We start from the raw sequence: 22,876 nt of genomic DNA, 5'->3' as shown, positions 1-22,876 counted from the left end.
CTGAAGTCTTCCTCTAATCACCCTCTTTTGTCTCAGGGCAAAGCACAGAAAAAACCAGAAACAAACACTTCTCAGTGGAGGAAAGTTACCTGCGTAGAAACTGCCAGAGAATTTTGAACTAATTCAAGATCTCATCAGCTTTGAAGCAGCCTAAAAGGCACTATCTAGAGAAAAAAGATATTGCAATATCCTATTTACTAGAGAAAATACAGTCACCTTTTGCACCAGTGTGAACCATACTGGGCAGAGCCTCCCACTAAGCCAAGTCAAACACGCCTGAGAGTGAGTCTTGGTTTGGGTGAATTGGTGACAACAGCTCTTGTCAACTTGTTAACACCAAAGACCTTTTAAAATCCACTTTCTGCTTTTCAGACAGATACTTGGCCCTCATCATTATGTTGCTTATCACTTCTAAAATTAATGAAAGGAAGAATGAACACCACTGAGGGCATTGCCTGTAGGTTAAATTTGTCCATAAATATTTGGGGCAAATCTGTGCTTAAAAATGCACTTAAATATCTTTTAAGGCAATTGATATTCCCTGTACTTGTTACAAAAGGAGGAGTGAGTTCTTATGCAACTGACTCCTGCCTGTCCAGCCACTGGAAAAATCAGCAGAACTGAAGGATTTTGTTGTCGTTATTATAAGCATGTTATTATTTTTCCTTGTATTTTGGCAATTTATTTGTAATGAGGAAACCAAACACAACAGGAAGTTATTTGATATTTGCCTTTAAGTCATTACAGGCTTACTCGATAATAACATTTATCATCATGCACACTTAAAATGGGCCATTTAGAATAATCGGATTTTTTTCCTTCTGACTGATATCACTGTCTCAGGTGTTTTGGGAGCAGGTGGAATATTTTGTAGTAAGTGGAACCTGTTACTTCCAAATAAATTCTAATCTCACGGAGTTTTTCATCATGGAGGTTATTTCTGAAATGCAGCGTCTTTTTTTTTTTTTTTTCTTATTTGTTCAATATTGCTTTTGCAGTTTTGATACCAAACCATGCTTTGTTAAACGTAACCAACAGGTTTTGGAAGGAGTTTCTAAGGACCCAGGATATTTCACCCTCCCATTGCCCTGAAGCGTGACACTGCTGGTGGTGCTGCTGGGTCGTTAGTGACATCATGAAGGGATTTCTATTATTACCATTACCAGCCAAGTATATTGAAATAGGAGTGTGTATTTTGTGTGCTGTACACCCTTCTCAATGGAAACGGTGCTGTTTTGTGTATGTTTTAGTTCTATGGACCTCTCTTAATTTTTGGTAATGCTGTGTTGAGGCTGACTCTCCAATTAGGTAGAAGAAATATTAGAGAAATTTAGACCTCAGTCCCACCTAATTAAAATGGTAGTATAAATCAGGTTGGCTTTGGAGGGCTGTAAGCATCTGCCCTGGTAACCCTTTTGTAGATCAGGTACAAAAGGGAAGAAAATAACAGGTAAAATAAATTTATTTAGGGTAATAAAAGAGATAGTCACCTGCAAGGCACTGAAGACTGACCACAGAAAACAAAATGACTCTTAAATTCAGCAGTAGTGGATGTAGAAGAACATGCAGGGCAAAATCGCCATCCTAATTTCATGTAAACAAAAAGGGGTTCTCCAACAGCTGTCGCTGCCTGAGCAAGTGGCCGAGCAGTTCTTCTGAGAATTGCCATAGCTTTAATAAGTCAAAGAAGGAAATAAAATTCTACGAATCACTGGCAAAGGGATAAGGGGAAAAAAGCATCCGTGTGGTTTTTTTTTTTACTGTTGCTGTATAAACCCGTGGCATGACTCTGTGTTGGATGTCATGTGTGGTTCTGCTTCCCCTTCTCCAAAAGGACAAGCTGCAGCTGGGAAGGTGCAGGAAAGGGCAGCGAGTACAGGAGGTAAATAATAACTTCTGGGCAGTGATCAGTTTAGGTAAAAGGCTTCAACCATAGGTGGAGAGGAATTTAATACAGTCCCACGAAATGATGAATGGTTTGGAGAAAATGACCAGGGAATGATGGTTCATTTTGTTTTGCAACACAAAAATTAGGGGATATCAGGTCAAATCCAGCGCATTTGTGCTTGGCATCTGCCTAAATTACAGAATTCATCACCTGTGGATGCTTAGAGCATGAAGAATTTGCATGGGTTTCAAAAAGACCTGAACAAATTAAGGGAAAAATGATCAGATGAATGCTGTTGAATACCAGCCCCAGCTTAGGAAGTTCCTCGGTCATGGATCACTTAGAGCTGGTTATCCATAATATGGTGTCCTGTGTTTAGAATCACCAAATTTATAGTATAAATGCTCCTACATTGAAAACCTTATTTTTATTTTGTAACCAGTACAAAATTTGCACTGGGTTATTTTCTGTATAAAATATATTTAATAAATAGGAGTTTTATTTTAATGAAAAATATCAAAATACATAGTGTAATGTTAAAGAAGAAAGGGTAACTACAGGCATTCTTCTCATCTCCGTATAGCAAGTCAGTCACTGAAGTGTCCTTCAGGTAGGAGAAGATAGATAACTGGTGGTTTTAAGAGAAAATACAACATGGTCGACACTTGCAAAAAAAGCCCAACAAAACACTTCTGACGTGGTGATATGTTTTGTTGTTTATTGCCATGAATAAAATTTTACAACTTGACTTAAGTTGAAGAGAGTTTGCCTCTGTCTGTGGAGAAATGGTTCTTGCACGTGGTTATTGCCGTCGTGTTCAGACTTGGGTGTGCTTTTCTCCCCCTTCTCCCCCGTGGTTGTGTTTTTAGCAGGGATGAGGGTTGCGGGTGACCTGTACGGGACTGTTTGGCCACAGCGTGTCTGTCTGTTCCCCTCTGCTCTGCTGCTAAAACCTATAGGTACAACGTTATAGTATGTGAAAGATTTCTGTGCGTAAGTGGTCGCTGTGTGTGCCAGTCTGAATTCCTCAGGGACTAGCAGAAGAGGTGATTTTTCTATTCAATTATGTCCTGAACAGTAACAGAGTTAGAAACTCTGACTAGTGGAAACTTGTTTTGTTCCTTAGTTGGGACAGTAGGTGAAACTTGATAGTTATAGTATTAGATGGGCACTTAAAATTCATAATTTACATTCCCTGGTTAAAATTTCTTTTCATATTGTAGCTACACTGACCTGGTTTCTTTATTTGTCTAAGCTGGAGCATTTTGGTGCTGTTGGTTCCTCTGTAGACCCCTACGACGCTGTGTAAAACACCTTCTCCCCTTTGCTGTTCTGTTATTTTTGCAAAAATAACAATTGCATCTGCTGATTAAAAACTCGTTATTCCCTCTTGCTGAACATCTTGGTAAGCAACAGTTGAGACCCCTGGAGAGTCCCTGCTGTGTTTGGCGATACTGGTATTTTCCAGCCTGATCTACTTTTTGTTCTTACTGAAAGTTTTGGAAGCTCATGACATTTGCTTCACTGTCTGCCAAATTAGCAGTAGGTCTGACAGTAGAGTCCCAACCAGTAAACTGGTTAAACAGTCAACTTACTGCATCTAAACAGCAGTACAACATTTATTTTATTAAGTTTATGGCAGCTGTTTTGATTTTTTTTTTCTCAGTGTCACTATATACTGAATATTATCTCATTAGATTTTAAAGGACTTTTTTTTTTTTGTGGGAGAACTCTTACAGTATTTCAGGTTTTGACTTGGAAAATAGTTTCTAACTTTTAAAAAGTAACTTTTGGATATACTGGTGTCTTTTCTTTGCCCGACTGCCATAGCAGAGCCAACATAGGCATCTCCTTACCTTGCTGTAGGTTTACTCCAGTGGCTTGTGGAATAGCATCTTGTGATTACTAGAAAACAGAAAAGGTTTGTTTGTAACAAAAGGGCAGATTAGACCTTTAGCTGGTGTTGCTTCATCACTCTTTCTTCGTCACATCCCCAAAGAAATCATGGAACAAAATTCCAGTCATCACCAGTCTCCTCTTTTCCACAAGCATCCGTGTGATGGTCTGCAGAGAACCACTGCCACACATGGGCTTAGGAGAAACAGGGCTTCCACCTGTGAGGCTACATGTCCCGTGAGGGTCTGTGCCTTAGAAACCTCTCCCCGTGGGCCTGAAGATAGAGCAGGAAAAGAGGAAATTATCAGCACAATTCTTACTCTGAATGTTATAAATCTCTGTCTGAGACAGCCAAGTAAGGAGACCAAATGGTACTAGGAAGGGATCAATCCACGTCATGGACACAAACTGATATGTGCTGCTTGTTATTGCTTTGAGCATTCACTGCTCTAGAAAGAGGAATAAAAATAATTAGTAAGAGAAGAAATTTTTGAGTTCTTGAAGATGTTCAGAAGCCGTCTAGGCATAGTCCTGGGCAACCGGCTTGGGGTGGCCCTGCTTGAGTGGGGATGCTGAGCGAGGTGGCCTCTGGGCTGCCCTCCAGCCTCAACCACCCTGTGGTTCTGTGAATGTTACCTGGGGTGTAAAGTGTATGGAAGTCTCACACCCTTTGATGGCTCCTTTTGGGGGTTTCTTTTAACCTTAACAAGAAAAGAAGGCCTTTGTGTACTCACCAGTCGGGTGGGGAAGAACTATTGATGTAATTGTCTTCAAACAATAACTTTTTAAATGCTATGTTTCCTACTATTTTCCTAATTTTTTAGTGAAGGATAGTGACAAGAATTTAGAGACTCTCAGTAATTATGCGATTAGCTTTTTTAATTCTTAGCTCCCTCAACAAACTCATTATACATGGGCAAGACTTTCATTGTGACAGAAACGGTCATGAAAATAGGATGCAAAATAAAACCTAATATATGAATCTGCAAATGACCTTCCCATTTATTAATCATTCATGGTTCCTCCATTCCCAGAAGCTTCAAAGTGGGCCGCCATAACCAAGTCTGATGAACGTTCGTTAAATATAGTGAGAAGCAGTTAATGGCTTGTGCCAGATGCGTCCAAGAGCATCTCTGAGGCAGGGATGAGGGTATCTGCTGCCCCTTTGCCGTGCCAGTGCCAGACTCCCATTTCTGAGGAGTTTGCCTGGTGAAATGCATTACTTCTGTTCTTCCTTCATCTTCTGTTGGAAAACTTTCACAAAGTTGAAGCATGGCACGCACGACTAGCAGAAACGCTATTTTCATTCTGTGTGGTGAGCACCGTGTGTTTTCAGTCTTCCAACGGCATATTGAGACACAGTTTGGTTTCTTGCAGAGACAGCAGTTGAGATGTTGTTTGTCTCATTTAGTATAATTTGGGTCCCTTCTTTTCTAGGGAAGCGAGCAGCAGGGGGAAAAGCACCATAAGGATGTAAGCTCATATAGTCGTCGTGTGGAGTGAAACAATCTGTGTGTTCTCACACAGTCCAGAGTTCTTGAGAATGAGTTAGTGCCCGTCAACTTTGGCTTTCCAGTGTGATGGGTGCCCATTAATGTATAATGGGATGAAGGCTGGCAAAGAGTACGTGGCTTTTGCTTACTTGAAATTTTCTGCAGGCACACACAATAAAGCAGAGTTCCTTTTATAACTCAGTTAAATAAAGTTGCCGAGATGGAGCAGAGCAAGGCCATCATTTCTGGTGGTCTTCCTCAAGCACTTCACGTGGTTGTCCTGGGCTGTGTTGTGGGCTTTGTAGCGATTTGGTGTCTGCCTCTCCTACAGGTGTTTTATGTTTTGTGCTCTTCATTGAGGCTGTACTTAGAAATTTTGAGGTTACTTGCACAAAATTATCCTTCAGATCCAAGATACTTTGGAAACTCACTGCAGACCATTACGAATGGCTCTGCTGGACGCTGCCTGTTTTCAGGAATCCTCCTCCAGGAATGGTTGCAGGGATTGTTTGTGCAGACGTGCCAAAAACTAAGGGTGTGGGGTCTGGCTTGGTTTGGCTTTGCTTTGTTTTCTGTATGGAGCCATTTACTATTACAAGGGGTGTATTCCCCACAGGATATTTAGTGTCAAATGATTGTCCAGCATAGCTTTTTTTCAGGACAGGCTGGTTTAACACATACCATTTGGCTTTTGGACAGGTAGTAATTTTTGGATGTTCCAGATGTCTAAAACCATTTCAGATGTGTGTTAATTGAGTAGTTTAACCGAAATAGAGGAAGCAATTCCAGTTTACACCAGCTCAAATAAATACCTGGCACACCCAGTCATGAACAGGAATTTCTTACTCTCCTTTTTTTTTTTTTTTTTTCTTTATTTTTGGGGTTTTTTTTTCCTTGATCAATCTTCATCCAGGATCATCTGTGTGGTTTGAGTTAAATATTAGTTATCTGTAGGTGCTTGTGATTCTAGATTTTATTATTTAGTTTGTGCTTAAGAATGTCTTATTATTTAGTAGAGATTGCTCAGTTTAAGGGATTTTTTTCTTTCCTTTTTTTTTTTTTTTTTTCCTTAATTTTGTGGTTTCTCTTCAGTATGTTTTAGATGTCTTCATTGAGGGTTTATAACATTATACATTGTCTTCCTAAATGAGTTCACTCCAGGTTAAAGAGTAATTTTACTTCAATCTCTGTACATTAAATGAGAAAGATTTCCTCTTCTCGATGTGCTCTAGCAGGCGTATTATTTCAATATTACAGACCAAGCTGTGCAGTTGTATGTTCTGAGGATTTTTCTTTCTTTTATTGTTCTTATAAATAAGATTAAAGCCTGCAGCAGGTTTTTGTGCACGCCCACCCATGTCACAGATTCTTCTACTCATCCATTTCTCCACTTCAATCATTTATCCTTTGCAATATTTGATTATATTTTGACATGTGTATTTTTATTTTTTTTTTTAAGTTAACGGATCTTCTACTTTAATCTTCTAAATAATCTGTTGCTTTACTTTTGCTGGCCTTGTTTGAAAGAGCTGTATGCATTGGCCTCTCAGCTTGAACCTGGGTTCACCGGGGGTGTGCTGGATGGTGGCATCTGACCCATGTCCTTGGTCTGGCCTTGCTGTGGGGACAGATGAAGCAGCCGTGGACAATAGTGTCTTGAGCTGGCTGTGCCAGAACATCTGTCAGAGTCCTGTGATTTCTGTGGTACTTGGGTTTCAAAATCCAAGCATGGAGGAGAGCAGGAATACCAAATTTTGCTGCTCTCCAGCCTTACCCTCGTTCGTACGGATTCTGTCGCAGTCGGATGGTGCATTGCCGTGTCCTTATTGAAGCAAATTAAAGCACTGTCAGCTGTAGAGGTATAAATTTCTGTTTAACAACTGATCTTAAGTAAAAAGATGCTGCAAAAATTGCTTCTATTCCTACGGTTCGAATGAACTTTAAGCTGGCATAAACCATGCCCACCCTTCCTTCACCTCCTCGACCCTGTGCCAGCATAGAGTTAGTGTTGTGAGGGGTGAACTAGTGCAGGGAACTGATCAGAGTTAAAGCTGATCTGGGAGGAGAAAAGGTTTGTTTCACCCCAGAGGAGTGTGCTCAACTGGTGTTTGTTCAGGGACGACAGAGCAGGTACATGAGAGGAGATGTGGGGAGAATGAGATGGTCTAAAAGTGCAACCTTGTATGAAACAGTTGTCATTGAACAGCACTCCCCCTACCCTATTCCTCACTCCTTATACATCTTTTAGTTCACAGGGGTATGCTGTGTTATGGAAATAACTTTGTAAGCATTCAATTTCGTGTTTTAGCTAGATGAGAAGGACAATATTTGCCTGCTCTTCGAATTTATTGTGTCTGAAAACAGTTACATGGGTTGATCTATCTATAAATATATCTTATCTATAAATAAAATGGATGTTTGCAGCACAAGGGAAAGCTAACAGCTGTTTTTATCGTCCAAATAAATAAATAAAATAGTAACTAACTACCTATTATTCCTGTTTTGTAAACAGAAGTCAAAGAGCAATCTGCAGAGGAGGATGCCCAGGCGGAAGCAGACAGCACCAAGCAGCTAACACCCGTCCTTCAGCGCTCAGTGTCCGAGGAGTCTGCCAGCTCCACTGCCTCCGTGGGGGTGGAAGCTAAAACCAGGTTAGTGAGAAAGGAGACAGGGCTGGGATGGGGGATAACGGGGTGCAGAGTGCTTGGGATAGTCTACTGGGGTTTGTACTGGTGCTTCCAAGTGCTGGCAACAGCAGCCTGTGGTTGAGACCGATGGTTTAATTGGCACATGGGGAGATCAGGGCTAAAAGCACATTACTCCAGTGTTGGCCTCAGACAACACTGGTAAACCCTTGAATTACAGTATATTAGCTGCTTAAATTAAAACAGGCATAAGTGATACGAGATAAAACGTGATTACTGAAGCTTTCCTGCTGAGAAAATGGTGTATTAGCAAATCCATATCAAGTTATTTCTGAAGTTTCAGCTCGTATGTCTATATTTTCAGGAGCAAAGTAAAACAGATCTCTTATCATTTCTACTGGGCTCTTCTTCTTCTTCATTTCAAAATTTATAATACAGAAAATAACGTTTGTATTTTTTTAACTTTTTATCTATACAACTTACCCCAAAAGCAGTGAAAGTATTAATTACGGTACTTGAAGGAAACCAGACCACAGTGTCTGTGATCACCGTTGAAATGTGCCCAGAGAATTCTACCAGAGCTGCTCTCTTGAAGCACCAGTAACAGCTTTTAACCCAGTAGCAGGTCTCTTGGTTGCTGTTACCAGTTACCAGACAGTTACAGGTGTAATTATATTCTGACAGACTTGGATAGAATCGTCGTCATCACTTTACTTCCTCCTAATCTGACACAGAGCAGGTTTTCCATGCACAAAAAATGAATTCATTTACTTGCTGCACATATAATTTTCATGTTTAACCTTCTTAGGTTTGAATAGATACTTCCCTTCTGTCATGGTTTAGGCACCTTCTTACTGAGAATTTCTGTTAAATAGATCTTGTGTATAATACGTGAATGAAATACACAAAAAAAATTTCAATTCTTAATGGAATTTTCCAAAGCTGGTATTAAATTGCAGTAAATATGTAGAGAACTTGAACTGAACAGCTGTTATGGTTCTTTATCTGACCCTGATTTGGATCATTTGCAAAAGTTTTAGTGCTGTTTCATCTGCTCTCTGTTCTTCTCAAGGTTTCTTTCTTGCTTTGATCCTGAATAGTTGATTACAGCACTTTCCTTAGCCATAAATTTGTTTCTGAACAGCTGGACAACAGTCTTCTAAAACAACTTCTGCTTGGTTCTGAACCAGCCCTTACTTGCCTTCAACTTACTCTAACTTCCAGCTGAAAGCATTGACTTTGGGGACAAATTTTTTTAGTAGGGCCTGTTGTGGTAGGACCAAGGAGTAATGGCGTTAAACTAAAAAAAGGGAAGATTTAGACTAGATAGAAGGAATACATTGTTTGTGTTGAGAGTGGTGAAACACTGGCCCAGGTTGCCCAGAGAGGTGGTAGATGCCCCATCCCTGGAAACATTCCAGGTCAGGTTGCTCTGAGCAACCTGGTCGCGATAGAAGATGTCCCTGCGCATGGCAGGGGGGTTGGACTAGATGGCCTTTAAAGGTCCCTTCCAACCCAAACCATTCTAGGATTCTGTGACTTTGATAAGTTAAGGTTGAAAGGGTATTATGAGCCCATTGCTTTGGCTGACCAAAACATTGAAAAGCTAAATACTGTAAATTTTGAATTGAAGTAACAATGATCAGACCTTGTTTCTGACATTTTGGAAAGAAATCTATTAAGGAGATGTGAAACAGTTAATTGGGAGTCACAGTTTTCTCTGATCCCATGTAATTTTGGTTCCAGACTTAGATGTAAAACTGGTGTTAGTTGCAAAAGTCTTTGATATCATCGTAACAATGGGGGAAAAAATAGATGTCGGGGTTTTTTTGGCATTGTGTCTTGGAGCCTAGCAGAAGAAGGCCTTTCTGATCTGTGATTTCTTGATCAGTCATCTTCGTCTGTGGTGTGCTGACACTGCCACCGAGCTGTGCGGGGATGGGAGGACTGGACTCTGGGTGGCTTCACTCCCTTCTCTTGGGAAAAATACAACGTTAATGGTGGGAGGAGGTGTGTCAAGATTTAGATTAAGGTGTGACTCTGTAGACTCTTCAAACCTGTAACTTGGGGAAGTAGTTTTGAAGCTGAGTTCCAAATGAATTGTATTCATCAGTTTAATATTTTTAAAAGTTTTTCTGTTTCTATTTTATGGTATAAGTAACTTAATCCAGTGGAAATGTTTATATATTTAGAAATAAATTTAGGTATGTGGGACATAGGAGAATTAAGGCACTATATTATAACAGACAGTGCAGAAATTGCCTAGAACACAGGAAAGAACGAAAGCCTCCACCAGAAGCAGAGGCAGGTGTAGGTAGAACCCCGTTTGCATCACTTTTTCTCAGAGTTGAGTGTGAGACAATTCTGGGGTTTTGTCTTCAGTAGTGAAGGTAAAGCAGTTAGAGAAGCACAGGACGTAAAATGAAGTCTTGCACATGAAATAAATAATTTGCTACTGAAAAACAGTGATTTTAACATAGTAGGATATATCAGAACTAGAATGGGGGTTTCAGTAGCAGAGACACAAGCCTTGGCTTGGCTTGACACAAAGCTTGGCTTGTGTGTTGTTTTTCTCTGGATCCCTCCTGAGGCTGAGGCTAAATTAAGAATGTTCAAGAGAAAAGCAAGAGAGAGGATGGGTCAATGCTGGAACCTTTCTGAGGTGGGACATGGGAGTCCAAGAGACTGCAAATGGGGACTGGGGTGGGGAATTTAACAGCAGATTTAGGATTGGTGCTCAGAAAGCAACATGCTAAAAACCATTAAAATAGCTAGTACCCGAGCCATACTGGGGTAGGGAGGCTGGAGGGGTGAGACGGGGGTGTGTGTGTGTATGTGTGTGTGTGTGTATGCTCCAAGGAGTGAGTGAATTATTGACCACATGTGGGGAGGGGCAATAACGTCAAGCACAGATAAACTATCAAGCCTGGCAGTGGTAGAAGTAATGCTGCCAACTCTTATATATCATGAGTGTCATGGGTTTTGGAGCCTTTTCCTTTGGTTGTTCCTTTTTTTTTTTTTTTTTTTTTTTTTTCTTTTTATAAGCCTTGTGAGAAGCTTCTGTCAGCCCAGGACTTATGGCTGAGTGGAATCCAGCTTCTCCGAAAGGAATCTGCTCCCTTGGTTTGCGGTGCCTGCAGAGAGCAGGGGAAGTGCAGCCCATGAGGCAGGCAAGCAGCCAGAAACCGGCTGCGATTTACAGCACAGCCCACTTCTACCTTCCTCCTCTGTTTCCCACATTGTCAACTCCGAGCATTGAAAGCTAAGGAGAATGGCCTAGAAACACAATTTCATAGAAGAATAAACCACCTTTTGATTCGTTTCACTTTCCGTCTACTTTCAGAGACTGTAAATTGCATTAATCGCATCCTTTTGCCATAATCACAAAGACAGAACATTCTTAAAATAAAATAAGTAGAAGCTGAGATTTTCTCACAGCTTTTTGATTTTGGTGCTGTGGTCTGTTAAATATCTGCTCTTGTGAGACTGTCACTAAAACTACAAAAAACCTCTGGCAACACACCTTCCTGCTTTCCTGCTTCGCTTGTAATTGGACAAAGCACGTAATTTTCATTCCAGACCAATTGCACTATTCCCCCTCATTTTGTTGTTGCTGCTAAGATCAAATTTTGAGTCTGGTGCTTTATTTCATTGAAAAAAAAATGGTTGGTGAACATCTGTTGATTTTGTGAACAAAGAAAATGGTGAAAAAGTAGCAGTGAACTTTTTATCTTTGTTCCTTATCTTTTTAATCTTCAAAGGAAGCGCGTTACAAAACTTGCAACACTCAGTGGAAAAAAGAAATTGTGGAGTGGCAGAGAGATTAGATAATCTGGACAGAGTAACATTGCAGTGGTGGAAGGAGAAGCTAGATCTTTAGGTGGGAGGGAGTTAGATAAAATATGTAATATTAAAAATATATTGTTAAAGTTGCAAAGTCAAGCATGTATTTTAGGAGATACCAGTATTAAGATTAATTTTGAAACTGATTATTCTTGTGCACATGTATTACGATAGAGTTTGTCGTTTAACATGAATGTTTTTTTACAAGAATTCTTTCTGCAGAGAATGGACCTTATGCATGAAACAGGGCACTTGAAATCATTGCAGAGTTTTGTGTTTACACTTTCAAATCTAGATCCATGTAGGCGAGGGCGGTGAGACACTGGAACAGGATGCCCCATCCCTGGAAGTGTTCAAGGCCAGGCTGGATGGGGCTTTGGGCAACCTGCTCTAGTGGGAGGTGTCCCTGCCCATGGCAGGGGGTTGGAACTTGATGAGCTTTAAGGTCCCTTCCAACCCAAACCATTCCATGAGTCTGTGAAGTGTAGTGTCTTCCTCTGGAGTCAGTGATTGACTCCTGCATCTGCGAAGTGGAGATAGCATTCCTTTGTGTTACAAAAATGAAGTATGTGATAATAGTAAAATAATATTTCAGTGTTGTATCAATGGCCAGTCTAGCCCAGCGTGAAATGACTGATTTGGCTTGTAGGGCACAATTTGGATATTGTCAGTAGGTAAAGACTAAGACCACACACTGGAAAATGGGAAAAGAGTTAAATATGTACTGATTGTCCATCCTGTCTGTTCATGCACTGACTAGGGAAATGGTCTCAACAAGAATTTTATGACGAATTGATGTTGAAGCAACTCTACCTCAGATTTATAAGGCAGGAAAGGACCTTTGGAAATCATCTATTTCACCTCCTTTTCCGAGGCAAATATCTACAGCTATCATTCCTGAATCTGGTTTACATAAATTGCTCTTAAATCTTCCAATAATAAAAACTCCAGATCTTCCCTAAACAGTCCCTTCCAGTCTCTTGTTTGTTTTTAGTGTTGGAAACACTTTCCTCACATCTAACCCACACTCTCCTCATTCTGGGTTTATCCCATTACTTCTTGTACCATCTGCCAAGGATAGTGAAGGATAGATTTGTTTGAAAGGCTCTTGATTTATTTCCCCAGCGTGCTTTACCTCATAACAAAAATCCCAAATTTCTTCAGACTTTCTTTGTAGTTGATGTCTCCTTGAACTCTGATTCTTCTTGCTGGTTTGAGTTCTCTCCAGATGGTCTGTATCTTTCTTGAAGCACAGAAGGCGTGTTGCACAAATGGGGCCAAAGAAAGGTTTCACAGGCAGCTTTAGTCCTTGGGTGGAACAACTGACATTGTGTCCATAGGGTGTTTGATGCTCTCACGTAGAACTCGCGCCTCGTGGTATTTGACACCCATCAACAATGACATTGATGACTGGGCCTGTAAGTTGCATGAACCTTTGCTCCTTGAATTAATCTGTAACATAAAATGGTCTGACCACAGAAACCAGATGTAGAAGTATCTCCTGCCCTGTGTGAGCAGGTTCTCCGGGTCTCTGGAGTCCCACTCTCAGTCCCTCACAGATGCTTGTAGGCAGTTTTTCTGTCTCTCTTCCATCCTACCAAGGCTGCTTGTCTCCACCTGGGTCTGTCCTGCTGCTGACATGCAGCTGTCTTGCCCCTGATGGGCAGGAAGCCCAGCACTGGCCGGTCAGGTCTGCTGAGTGGCCAGATTTTCTTTCCCCTGAGAGATGGCAGCCAGAGAGACAGCAGCTCCCCAGGAGCAGGATTTCAGTCAGTCAGGCCATGCTGAAGTCTGGCAGTCTGTCAGACCATGCTGAGGGACTGACAGCAATGCTGGTTACACAGTGTCCCATGTAGACCAAGCTCAGAAGTGGATGGGATGCTGCTCTGTCAGAGGATTGCACAGATACATGTTAATCATCAAACGATGATAAGAGGCTGGGATCTTTAGTTCTGTTCCAGTGCTGAGCTAACACAGCATCTTCTCTCCTTTCTTCTAAATGTCATCTTTTGTGGTTTTTTTTCACCTCCACCTTTCTCTGTTGTCATTTTTCATGTTGTTGACTACTTGTACTATTCTCATTCTCTTTACTTTTCTAATCCTTATCTCTGCTCATCAGTTCTGATCATTGTTTCAGTGTCTACTCAGTTGTGGTTTCCTTTTTCGGCTCTTCACCTGATTTGTATTTTCTTTCCCTCCATCTCCGGTGGCTCCCAGACAGGTGTTTGTGACAGGGTATTTAATCTCACCCCCTGCTCCGTTTTCTTGTTCATTGTGGTGTCAGCTGAGGCTGTTTCCTCTTCTCACTTCTTTGGTCTTTCCATGTGATCTGTATTGTTCCCTGCAGTTGATGGTCCTGTTTCTCCATCACCTTCCATCTCCCTCACACAGCAGTCCCTCTCCCATGCCCTGCCCATTCATTCATCATTCCTTCCTTTGCTTCCATTTCACAGCTGATGGAAAGTACAGGCAATTTAAATAACAAAATCTGGACTTCCAGCATCCCTAGGATGTAGTTACAGGGATGATCCCTGTGAGTGTCTCCAGCCTTTGGCAGGAGGATGTTGCTTCACGGGGCAAGGATGGTGCACGTGGAGCCTGCCTGCACATGGGGACAGAGAGAGAATGGAGCTTAATGAAGAGAGAATTTTTGAACTTAGAGCTTTGATGTTCTAAAGCTTGAGCACATGTGTTCTACTTGGTGAGGTTAGAAGCATTTGGAGAAATGAGTTTGGACTGATTTTCATAAGGTTACAGAAAGTGTCTCTGTAACTTCAAAAATGAATGTAGTAAAACTTAAAAAGTTTCACAGAGCAGCAAGAAAGATTGATCAAAGACATGGAGTATCTTCCTATGGGAAGCCAGGACCGTCCAGTCTGTAAAAGGGATTGGAGGAGGAAGATGAGAGGCTTTCAAAATTGTAGGTGGTGTGGGGAGGATGGCTGTATATTGACTGTTGAGTTTCTTTTAATGTGAGAAACTGAGAATCATCAAGTGAAACTATTAAGGGTTAGATGCAAAATAAAAGGAGGTGATTCTTTGCACAGCAGGTAGATGTCTGGAGTGCCATGGAAATCCTTGCCAGAGGATGCTGTGGATTCCTGAAGATTTACGTGTGGTCAGGAGCAGATTGGGCAAGTTCATGAAAGAGAAACTGAGAATTACGGAATATATAGAAATCACAGCTGATACAGGGAGGCCCTGAACTGAAAGTACTGGGAGGCACGGGTAGTATCATATGTTTGCCCTGCTCTTTAATATCCCCTGTGCCTCTCCTTATCCTGTTTCTAACACTGACCATACGGGGCTGGATGAACCTTTAATCTGACCCAGCACAGCTCTGACTTAAGAGCCCCACTCTGTTGTAATTCATCTCTTCTGTAAACGTACTTCCAAAGAAAAACCACAAAGTTTGAATTATGCAGAGCAGCATATCTTTCCGTTCCCTAATGGGACTGAACAATTTTGAAGAAACTTTCTTGAAAAACTGCTATTTAAAGCCAGCTTGGTATATGTTAAATTTCAGTAATTTTCAGGTAGTAAGACCCTACTTATTGTTCATACGAAGTTGCCTCCTGAGAGATGCTGCCACCTCTGCCAGGTTTGTGCAGGTTTGGTTGATTGATCTGTGTTGATTTGCCAAGAGAGGGAATTTGGCTTGAACAGACAAATACTTTCTGGGCACAAAGGCACACCAAAGATACGGGCCACAGTACTTTTCTGTTCTTTGGGGTTTATCACTCAGAGGTTAACTAACCTCTCAAATTTGCCTGAAGTATCACCTGTCAGGTATGCTCACAGTTGATTCTACATGGAATTTTTGTTTGAGAGTACAAGTCAGTTCCGTTGGACATTAAAGAATGATTTCTAGATGGTCTTGGAGTAGACCTCTAAATTCAAGTTATTCATCACTGATATTCTGGCAACCCCTCCTGTATTTAGGGTATGTGAAATCCTAACTGAGGTGTAGATGTTTGTTTAAAATAAAGCTGACACATACTGACAGTGAACAAGAGCATATTTTCATATTTTTTAAATCTTAAGATGGCAGTAAAATGTGTTGTTTTAGTAGTGGTGTTTGGAGGATAATGTTTTCTTTCTTTCAAATGAGAAGAGTATCATTAAGTTGATTATATGGCTGTAGAATTCCAACTGTGCTCGTTTGGAAAAATTGAAAAGCAATTATTGTCTAATGCAGTTTAATTGCTTTATGCAAACTTAAAGTATTAAAATTCTTCACCTGAAGTTCATACAAACTCCCTCCCATGGTCTTTTTTTTTAAAGGAATTGTGCTGCACAAGTTAAATAGTTATTTCAAAACCGACTCAGTGTAATAGTGTCAAACTACTTCAAAATTTCAAGTTGTGTGATTCAGTTTCCTATTGGAAGGAGAACACTTTGATTATCAAACGCTCAAACATAGCTTGCAGCTGAGAACTTTGGCATCTCTCTTTTTGTGGTATCTTCATGGTGCACTTCTCATCCATCTCCACCCCTACCATCATTTATTCAGAAGGGTGATTTTTTGCGTTATTAAACCTGTATCAATGTGCAGTTGTTATGTATCGCCTAAGAGCTTTCTTTGGTAACTTCCTTTCAAGCTTCTTCATTAATGAAGTCCAGATATTTACAGGATATTTAGATGAAGCTGAAAAGCTTAGTCTAAAACCCTGAGTTTTAGAATAACTTCACCTCTGTGAATATCCCACATATACTAGAACTCACCCTCATGCAGATCCCCGGCATTGTTTTAAGCCAGAAATCTTTTTTTTTTTTCACTTTAAATGCAGCTTGTGCATCCTGATTTTGAATTTACATAAATGATGCGATGGTGCATCTTCACTAAGGAGGAAAACAATTTACTCTTTAAATAACACAACATAAAACGAGAGCAAAAGCAAAGTAGTTTGTGCATTGGCACAACCTGGCGTAGCTCAATAAATAGCAGGTCCCCTGTAGTGTTTAATTTAGCCTTTTAGCATATGTTAAAACTACTAACAGGGTTAGGTGGGAGAAGAATTCTCAAGGCCAGTACTCATCAGTCTGCTTCAGTAATCAGCACAAACGATGCTCTGAAGTTCTGTTTTGCTCCCAAATATTCCATTTCATTGTGCTGAGCTAAACTTTAATTGTGAAAAATAGATGTTAAAAACATTTTAAATTTCTGTAACACCTTTGCCAACACAACCCAAAGTTTTACACTTCTCAGTTTCACCTTTCAAAAATGCTAAAGTGTGTGTGAAAAAGACATCCTGAAGGCATTTCCATACACTGAAAAAATTATTGTGTAATTCCTTTAAAAATAAACAAAACTCATAGCAAAAATCAAATTATACCCTCTTCGCCTTCTTTTTCAGCCCAAAGCGTGAATGAAATAGATCTTTATTTTTACGCGTTCCAATTATTAGCTTTAAAATTTTAGTGCAATCATTATCACGTCAAATGGCAGTAGTGATCATCTGTAGCTTAGTATTCAATTTCCAGGCTACGGTTATAGGCAGTGGATCTTCCTGGAATTGCCGTGCCTTGGGTTTTCTCAGGGATAATCCAATGGCTTTTCCTGTTCAAACAGCAACAGTGACCTCTGCTTTTAACGAGATTAATTGGGAAGGTGAATGCACAGTAAAACTTTTTTGATAATTGGCATCCCACAGCAGGCTGGGAGGGAGGGATTTGAGGGGAGAGAAGAGCATCTCTTGAGCTGAATCCATGAGTTTGTGTTTCTCCTGCTGTCGACCGCTTCCGTTCATCTCTGTAGGACACTTGGATTTCCCCTGAGCACGTTCTCCTGAAAGAAGGGGACCTTTAACGCCTCTCTGCAGAACAGGCGGCGGCAGGATTTTCTTTACTCTGCCTCCTTCACCATTTTTAGTACTAAAAAGGTTGTATAATTTTAAGTGTTGTACTGATAGAATCATAGAATCGTCTAGGTTGGAAGAGACCCTTGGGATCATCGAGTCAACATAGGCCCCTTGCCGCCTTCCTCGGTATTCAGCTGTCTGTGGATCCTGGAGACATGAAAGGAAGTTATTCCCATGAAAATGACATTTATTCCCCCAACTGTGTATGTAGAATTGTGGGTGGATGGCAGTGTCCCATATCGTTGCAGACTGTCCTGTCTTCTGCCCAGGTATGAACAATAGGCAGGAGAGTGAGAGGTCACGTCTGATACTGGTGAGGGTCGCACAGACTCGCGTGGACCAATCTGAAGATTTCCACCAGCTGCACAGAATGCTGCTCATGTGGACATAAGTGTAGATCTGTGAGATACAGGACACCACGTAAACACAACATGTTTACATAAGTCCCTGCACATCTGCTTATTATCAAGGAGCCCTGGCTGACACAGGATACCCCAGGGCCATCTCCCAACTCAGAAGGATCCAAGAGGGGCTTCTGCTTACTCTTGGGAGTGTAACTCCAGCGGCACTTGGTGGGCTTGGAAGTGTTGGTAATCCTGGTGGTCTGCCTTAATTCTGTTAAAAAAGGCTTTGGGAACTGTCAGTTTTAGCTTAATTCTCTGGGTATTTGCAAACAAACCAGAAGATGTTTCTCCTTCTCTGGTTGTAATTTAATATTGTGCAATTAGTTGCCCAATAGTGCGTATGTTGAAATGAACTCCTTTCAACGGGAAAGTCTGTTTTTTAGGATGAGTCCTAGTGACTGGGTGTCATTGGTCAAGCAGAGGAAATAGTGACTGTTCCTCTCCCTTCTCCAGAATTAACTGGCTGGAGGGCACGTTGTTTTCCTGTGTTGGGACGTGGACTGTGGCCGATTGTAGCGTCTTAGGTTCTTGTCAGGGCGGTTGAGTAAATTCTTTGTGAGGAAGAGGCAATGATGGGGACAACTGGATGAAATAAGAACTTGTAGAAGAAAAAAGCTGAGTGCTGAGATCGACATGTTTCCTGTTAGAAAGGGCATCGTTCTAACAAGATCCAAATCTGGGTCTCATGGCTTGGTAGGAACGGACGTTACCTTCAGACGTTATTAGCTTTATCACCTCTTAGAGCATCCCCTAAACCGGTGTTCTGAATGTATTTTTTCCTCTGCATTATGTGTTAGAAGTTGTGTGGATACAGATGTATGAAATCCTTTGGGATGAAGTGAGGTTTATAAGCACTTAATGGTAATAAACCACCTGTGGAATTTTAAACCTATATAAACCTATATAAAAAGGTAGCATTTGTTCTGGGAAAATTTACGAATGAAGTTGGAGTTGCAAATAATGATGAATATATATTTTGGTTTGGAGGATCATAGATATATCTGAAATGGAGTATTGGTGAGCTTTCTCTTTCGTTTTTTTCCTTAGTAGCTTATAAAAAGATAAGTGACACATCGTCTCTTGCTTGTTATCCCATTTTGAATTAGCCTGTTCTGAAAATATGCTAATTACGATAACAGATCTAGGATTTGATCTTAAGAGTTGCCAGTATCTCAGTTTCGTTATCTTCAGTATGAGAGCTCTTCTTGCATCACAGATTTAGATCCTCTAATTGCATATTGACATATGGAAAGTAGATTTGTAAGTACTTCTTGCAATCCTCAGATGATAGGAATAAAAAAACTACCTTCTGCCCATACAGACGTAACTTAAAATATTTACCGAGCACTTAAACCTAAAAGGCTAACGTGAGGGAACTGGCCACTTTGTACTGCGTGAGGAGTCGGCGATGGGACGTGTTGGGAAGGGAACAGGCTGCAGGGCGTGCTTGTTCCTCGCTGATAGATTTGGGGCCTGATAGGTTTGAAGCCCCTTTACTTAACCCTCTCTGGAAAGCGTGAAACCTTTTTTGTTCCCCTTTTATAATCCCTCCCCTCTGTCTCAGTCCCACGGTCTCTCGGCTTTGGGCTGGGGATGTTCTGCTGCTCCTGGCTTTTACTTCTGCAGCCGTGGCTCCAGGATCTGGGTGCTCACAAACCTTCACCGAGGGGTTCCCCAGTCCCCTCCCTGCAGGGAGCGCTCGGGCACTTGCTTCAGCTGCTGTCCCCAGCTTCGGTGGAGCAGGAGTGGTAGAACCAACCATATGATTCTTGACAACTTCACAGCTGTCCCCACCACGCCGCAGGGTGGCTGTGAAACTCCCTGCTCCCCTTGTTTCACTGCAGAGAGCCACGGCTGGGGGTGGTGGTACAGGAGCTCCAGAAATACCTGCTTTACCCCTGTATTCCTTTTTCAAATACTACCACTTTAAAAGTTTTTTTTTGTTTTTTTTTTATTTACTGTTTCGTATTTCTCTTTTATAAACCTTAACATTATTGCATATTTACTACGACTCCACTTTAAGGAGCTTTAGTTGTAATTATCCTCGAGTCTTTTAATGAGCAGTGATAGCCTGTCCTAACAGGATGTGTGAATAATTATTTATTCCACTGTGGCTAATCTTGTGTTTGTAACTAGTGCAATTTATGTACCACGGTGCTGCCTGTTTAAATCTCTTAAGTCTCCTCACAAGTCTCTCTAGCCTCAACCAGCATAAAGAGCTTTCCTTTCCCTTCTTACCAACCCTGGCTGCGAGGCCAGCTCAGGTTTCTCTGTAGCCTGGTGGTTCTGTTCTCTGACATACAAATAATCATTTATTTGTTGCTCTATCACATTGAAAACTAGCTTATAAAATAGATACATGTACCGCTTAGCTGGGAATATTAATTTTTCTCCATTCTTCTGCTTATCCATGCTTTCTTTGCATCTTTTTGTCTTCGGGCACCTTTTTCTAAAGATTTTTAGAACGTGTCAGTCGTTTCCCGTTGGCTCGGGGGGTTGCACTGGTTGACACTGGTCCTGTGCTCAGGCAGGATCAGTGAGGGATGTGCCACCAGGGCCACCAATGTGCGGATGAGTGTTTTCAAACAGTACGAGTTGTTTTTTCCTAGTGTTCCTCCATGGTGAGGACAAAAAGACCCATCCCAGAGTATGTTAACCCAAATCTAAGGGGCTTTGTTGGATGATCAGTGACTTTTGTTCTGATCTGGAACTTTCCTTTTCTACTTTTGCCTTTTTCTATTGCTGCTTTTGCCTCACCCAACTGACAAGCACAGGCGCTTCGTGTTTTTCCTCCCAGAATTTAGTGAATGTTATACAAGAGTTTAGCCTCAAGGTTTTTTCTCCCATCTTTCCTCCTTCCCCTTGCCCACCCACCACAGAGTGCCCCAACCCCAAATGTGTCACCTTGCAGATGCGCTGAAATCTACTTAAATGGGATCCAGGCTAAACCAAGCCTCTATCCAAGCTCCTGATTCCCGGAGGCATCTTTCTGGGGTCTTAAGGGGCAAAAATATGAAGAAAACAGAATTGCTCATTTAAGCATTAAAAAAAAAGTGTTAAATGGCCTTCCTTTAATGCAAGCTGCATTAGTTGCAGAAGTTCACATTTTAAGTTTGTGGATATGTTTATTATAGAAATATTTTTCAGTAGCTTCCATATGATGTGACACAAGGAGCGCTGTCAGAGCTGTCATTTCAATGCTGTTGCTGCGTTGTGCATGTTAAAAACATAATTGCAAATGGTACAGGGATCTTCTAGCGGTCACAGTTCTGTAAATATCAATTTCCTCTAGTAAAACCTTTTAGGTATTGTTTTGGTTTTAAAAATTAAATTAAATGAGGATATTTGGATTTTTTTTTGTACGTCATATGCCCTGGTATGTGTAACTGGAGCCATTGCTGTGATTTTTCTCATTTTTCCATTTTTTTTCCATGTTTCATTAAACCTTTTGGTGTATAGTATTTGCACATCGTGTTACAGTTAAGGTGTCCGTGCTTACAGAAAGGTGTATATGCCGTAACGTTCTGATTGTGTTCAAAAAGGCAGAGCTTTGCCTTTTCTGTGATGGCAACGCTGAGTTTTTTTAATGGGTGTGAAGCGTTAATTAAGTTCTTCCTTCCATTCTTTTTTTTTGGTCCTGTTTTCCACCGCCTTTTAGCAAGCATGTGTGTAGAGCTAGAGAACTTTTTGAACAAAAAGGTTGTATTAATCATTTCAATATTATATGTGGGGCTTTCTTTTTGTTTTGTTAATTGCACAATTTTGTGAACAAAAAAATTCTTTTAACATAACTTTAAATCAGCTGGAAATAGCGTTCCTGAATGCTGAATTCCGATACCTGACAGCACTTGGGAGCATTTATTGTTTTGTTATAGAGGGCTAAATTGGCATGAAAGTTGGTCTTTGATGGTGTATCCTCTGCTGTTTCCCCCCCCCCACCCCGCAAAAAGCATTAATTATCTTCCTTTTCACAGCGAACAACTCTGCGCCTTTTGTTACTGTGGAGAACGGAGCTCGTTAGGACAAGGAGACTTAAAACAATTCAGTCCAACTCCTGGGTATGTTATCCCATGGAAAAACCAGCCTTTAAATAAGAGTGAAGCCAGCGACAGCACCGATGGAGCTTGTGAGAGAACTCCAAGGCAAAACTCAGTGCCGCGCAAACAAAGAGGACAGAAGAAGTAAGTCCATTCTACAATAAATATATATTATTTTTTTTTTCCATGAAGTTCAGGAAGCATCTTTACAGGTGTTATACTGCAATAGGCATATAGCTTGTATTTGTGAAAATGTGGTTCATTAATATTAGTCGTTTTTTGGGAAAAGAAACCCAACAGCAAGCTGTGTAGGAATAGCTGTCTCTTCTGCTTTTTAAAGATTGGTTGGTTTCTCCCCTCCAGCGAGAGTCGTGACTCTGGAAGAGCACAGGAAACAGCCACAGTTGGTGTAAAGCTCAGGTGTAGTGGTGAGGCTGAGGTGTGCACAGGAGGAAGACGAGGCACTTCTGTTGCTCTGTGTGCTTTGTATACGGGACTCACTGGAAGGCTCTGCCCATCCAGTTGAAACCTTTTCTCCTCGCCCTCCGCAGCTGGCTCCAGGGATGGCGCAGGTGCTGTGGGCACACAGGCCGTGCTTCTGGCCCTTCAGGCCTGGGTTCCGTGCCAGGTCTCCTGTCAGGGTGGGTTCTCCCCTCAGAAGAATCATAGAATCGTTTAGGTTGGAAGAGACCCTTGGGATCATCAAGTCCAACCATCTACCCTACTCTACAAAGTCCTCCCCTACACCATGTCCCTTAGCACTGCATCTAAACGGCCCTTAAACACAGCCAGGGATGGTGACTCCACCA

General features: G+C 41.3%; 1 protein-coding gene across 1 annotated transcript in view; it reads left to right on the top strand.

The window, feature by feature from the left end:
* Positions 1-22,876, top strand: part of KMT2C (lysine (K)-specific methyltransferase 2C) — a 216,066-nt gene that overhangs the window by 56,187 nt on the left and 137,003 nt on the right. Inside the window, exons 3-4 of the mRNA XM_014944925.1 lie at positions 7,790-7,928; positions 22,005-22,211. Coding sequence (XP_014800411.1) covers positions 7,790-7,928; positions 22,005-22,211 — 346 coding nt within the window. The remainder of the gene's footprint in view (positions 1-7,789; positions 7,929-22,004; positions 22,212-22,876) is intronic.

This window comes from Calidris pugnax, unplaced genomic scaffold (assembly GCF_001431845.1).
Source record: "Calidris pugnax isolate Ruff unplaced genomic scaffold, ASM143184v1 scaffold54, whole genome shotgun sequence".
Taxonomy (NCBI): Eukaryota; Metazoa; Chordata; class Aves; order Charadriiformes; family Scolopacidae; genus Calidris; species Calidris pugnax.
Note: the sequence above shows the minus strand (reverse complement) of the source record. Positions and strands in the feature narration are given on the sequence as shown.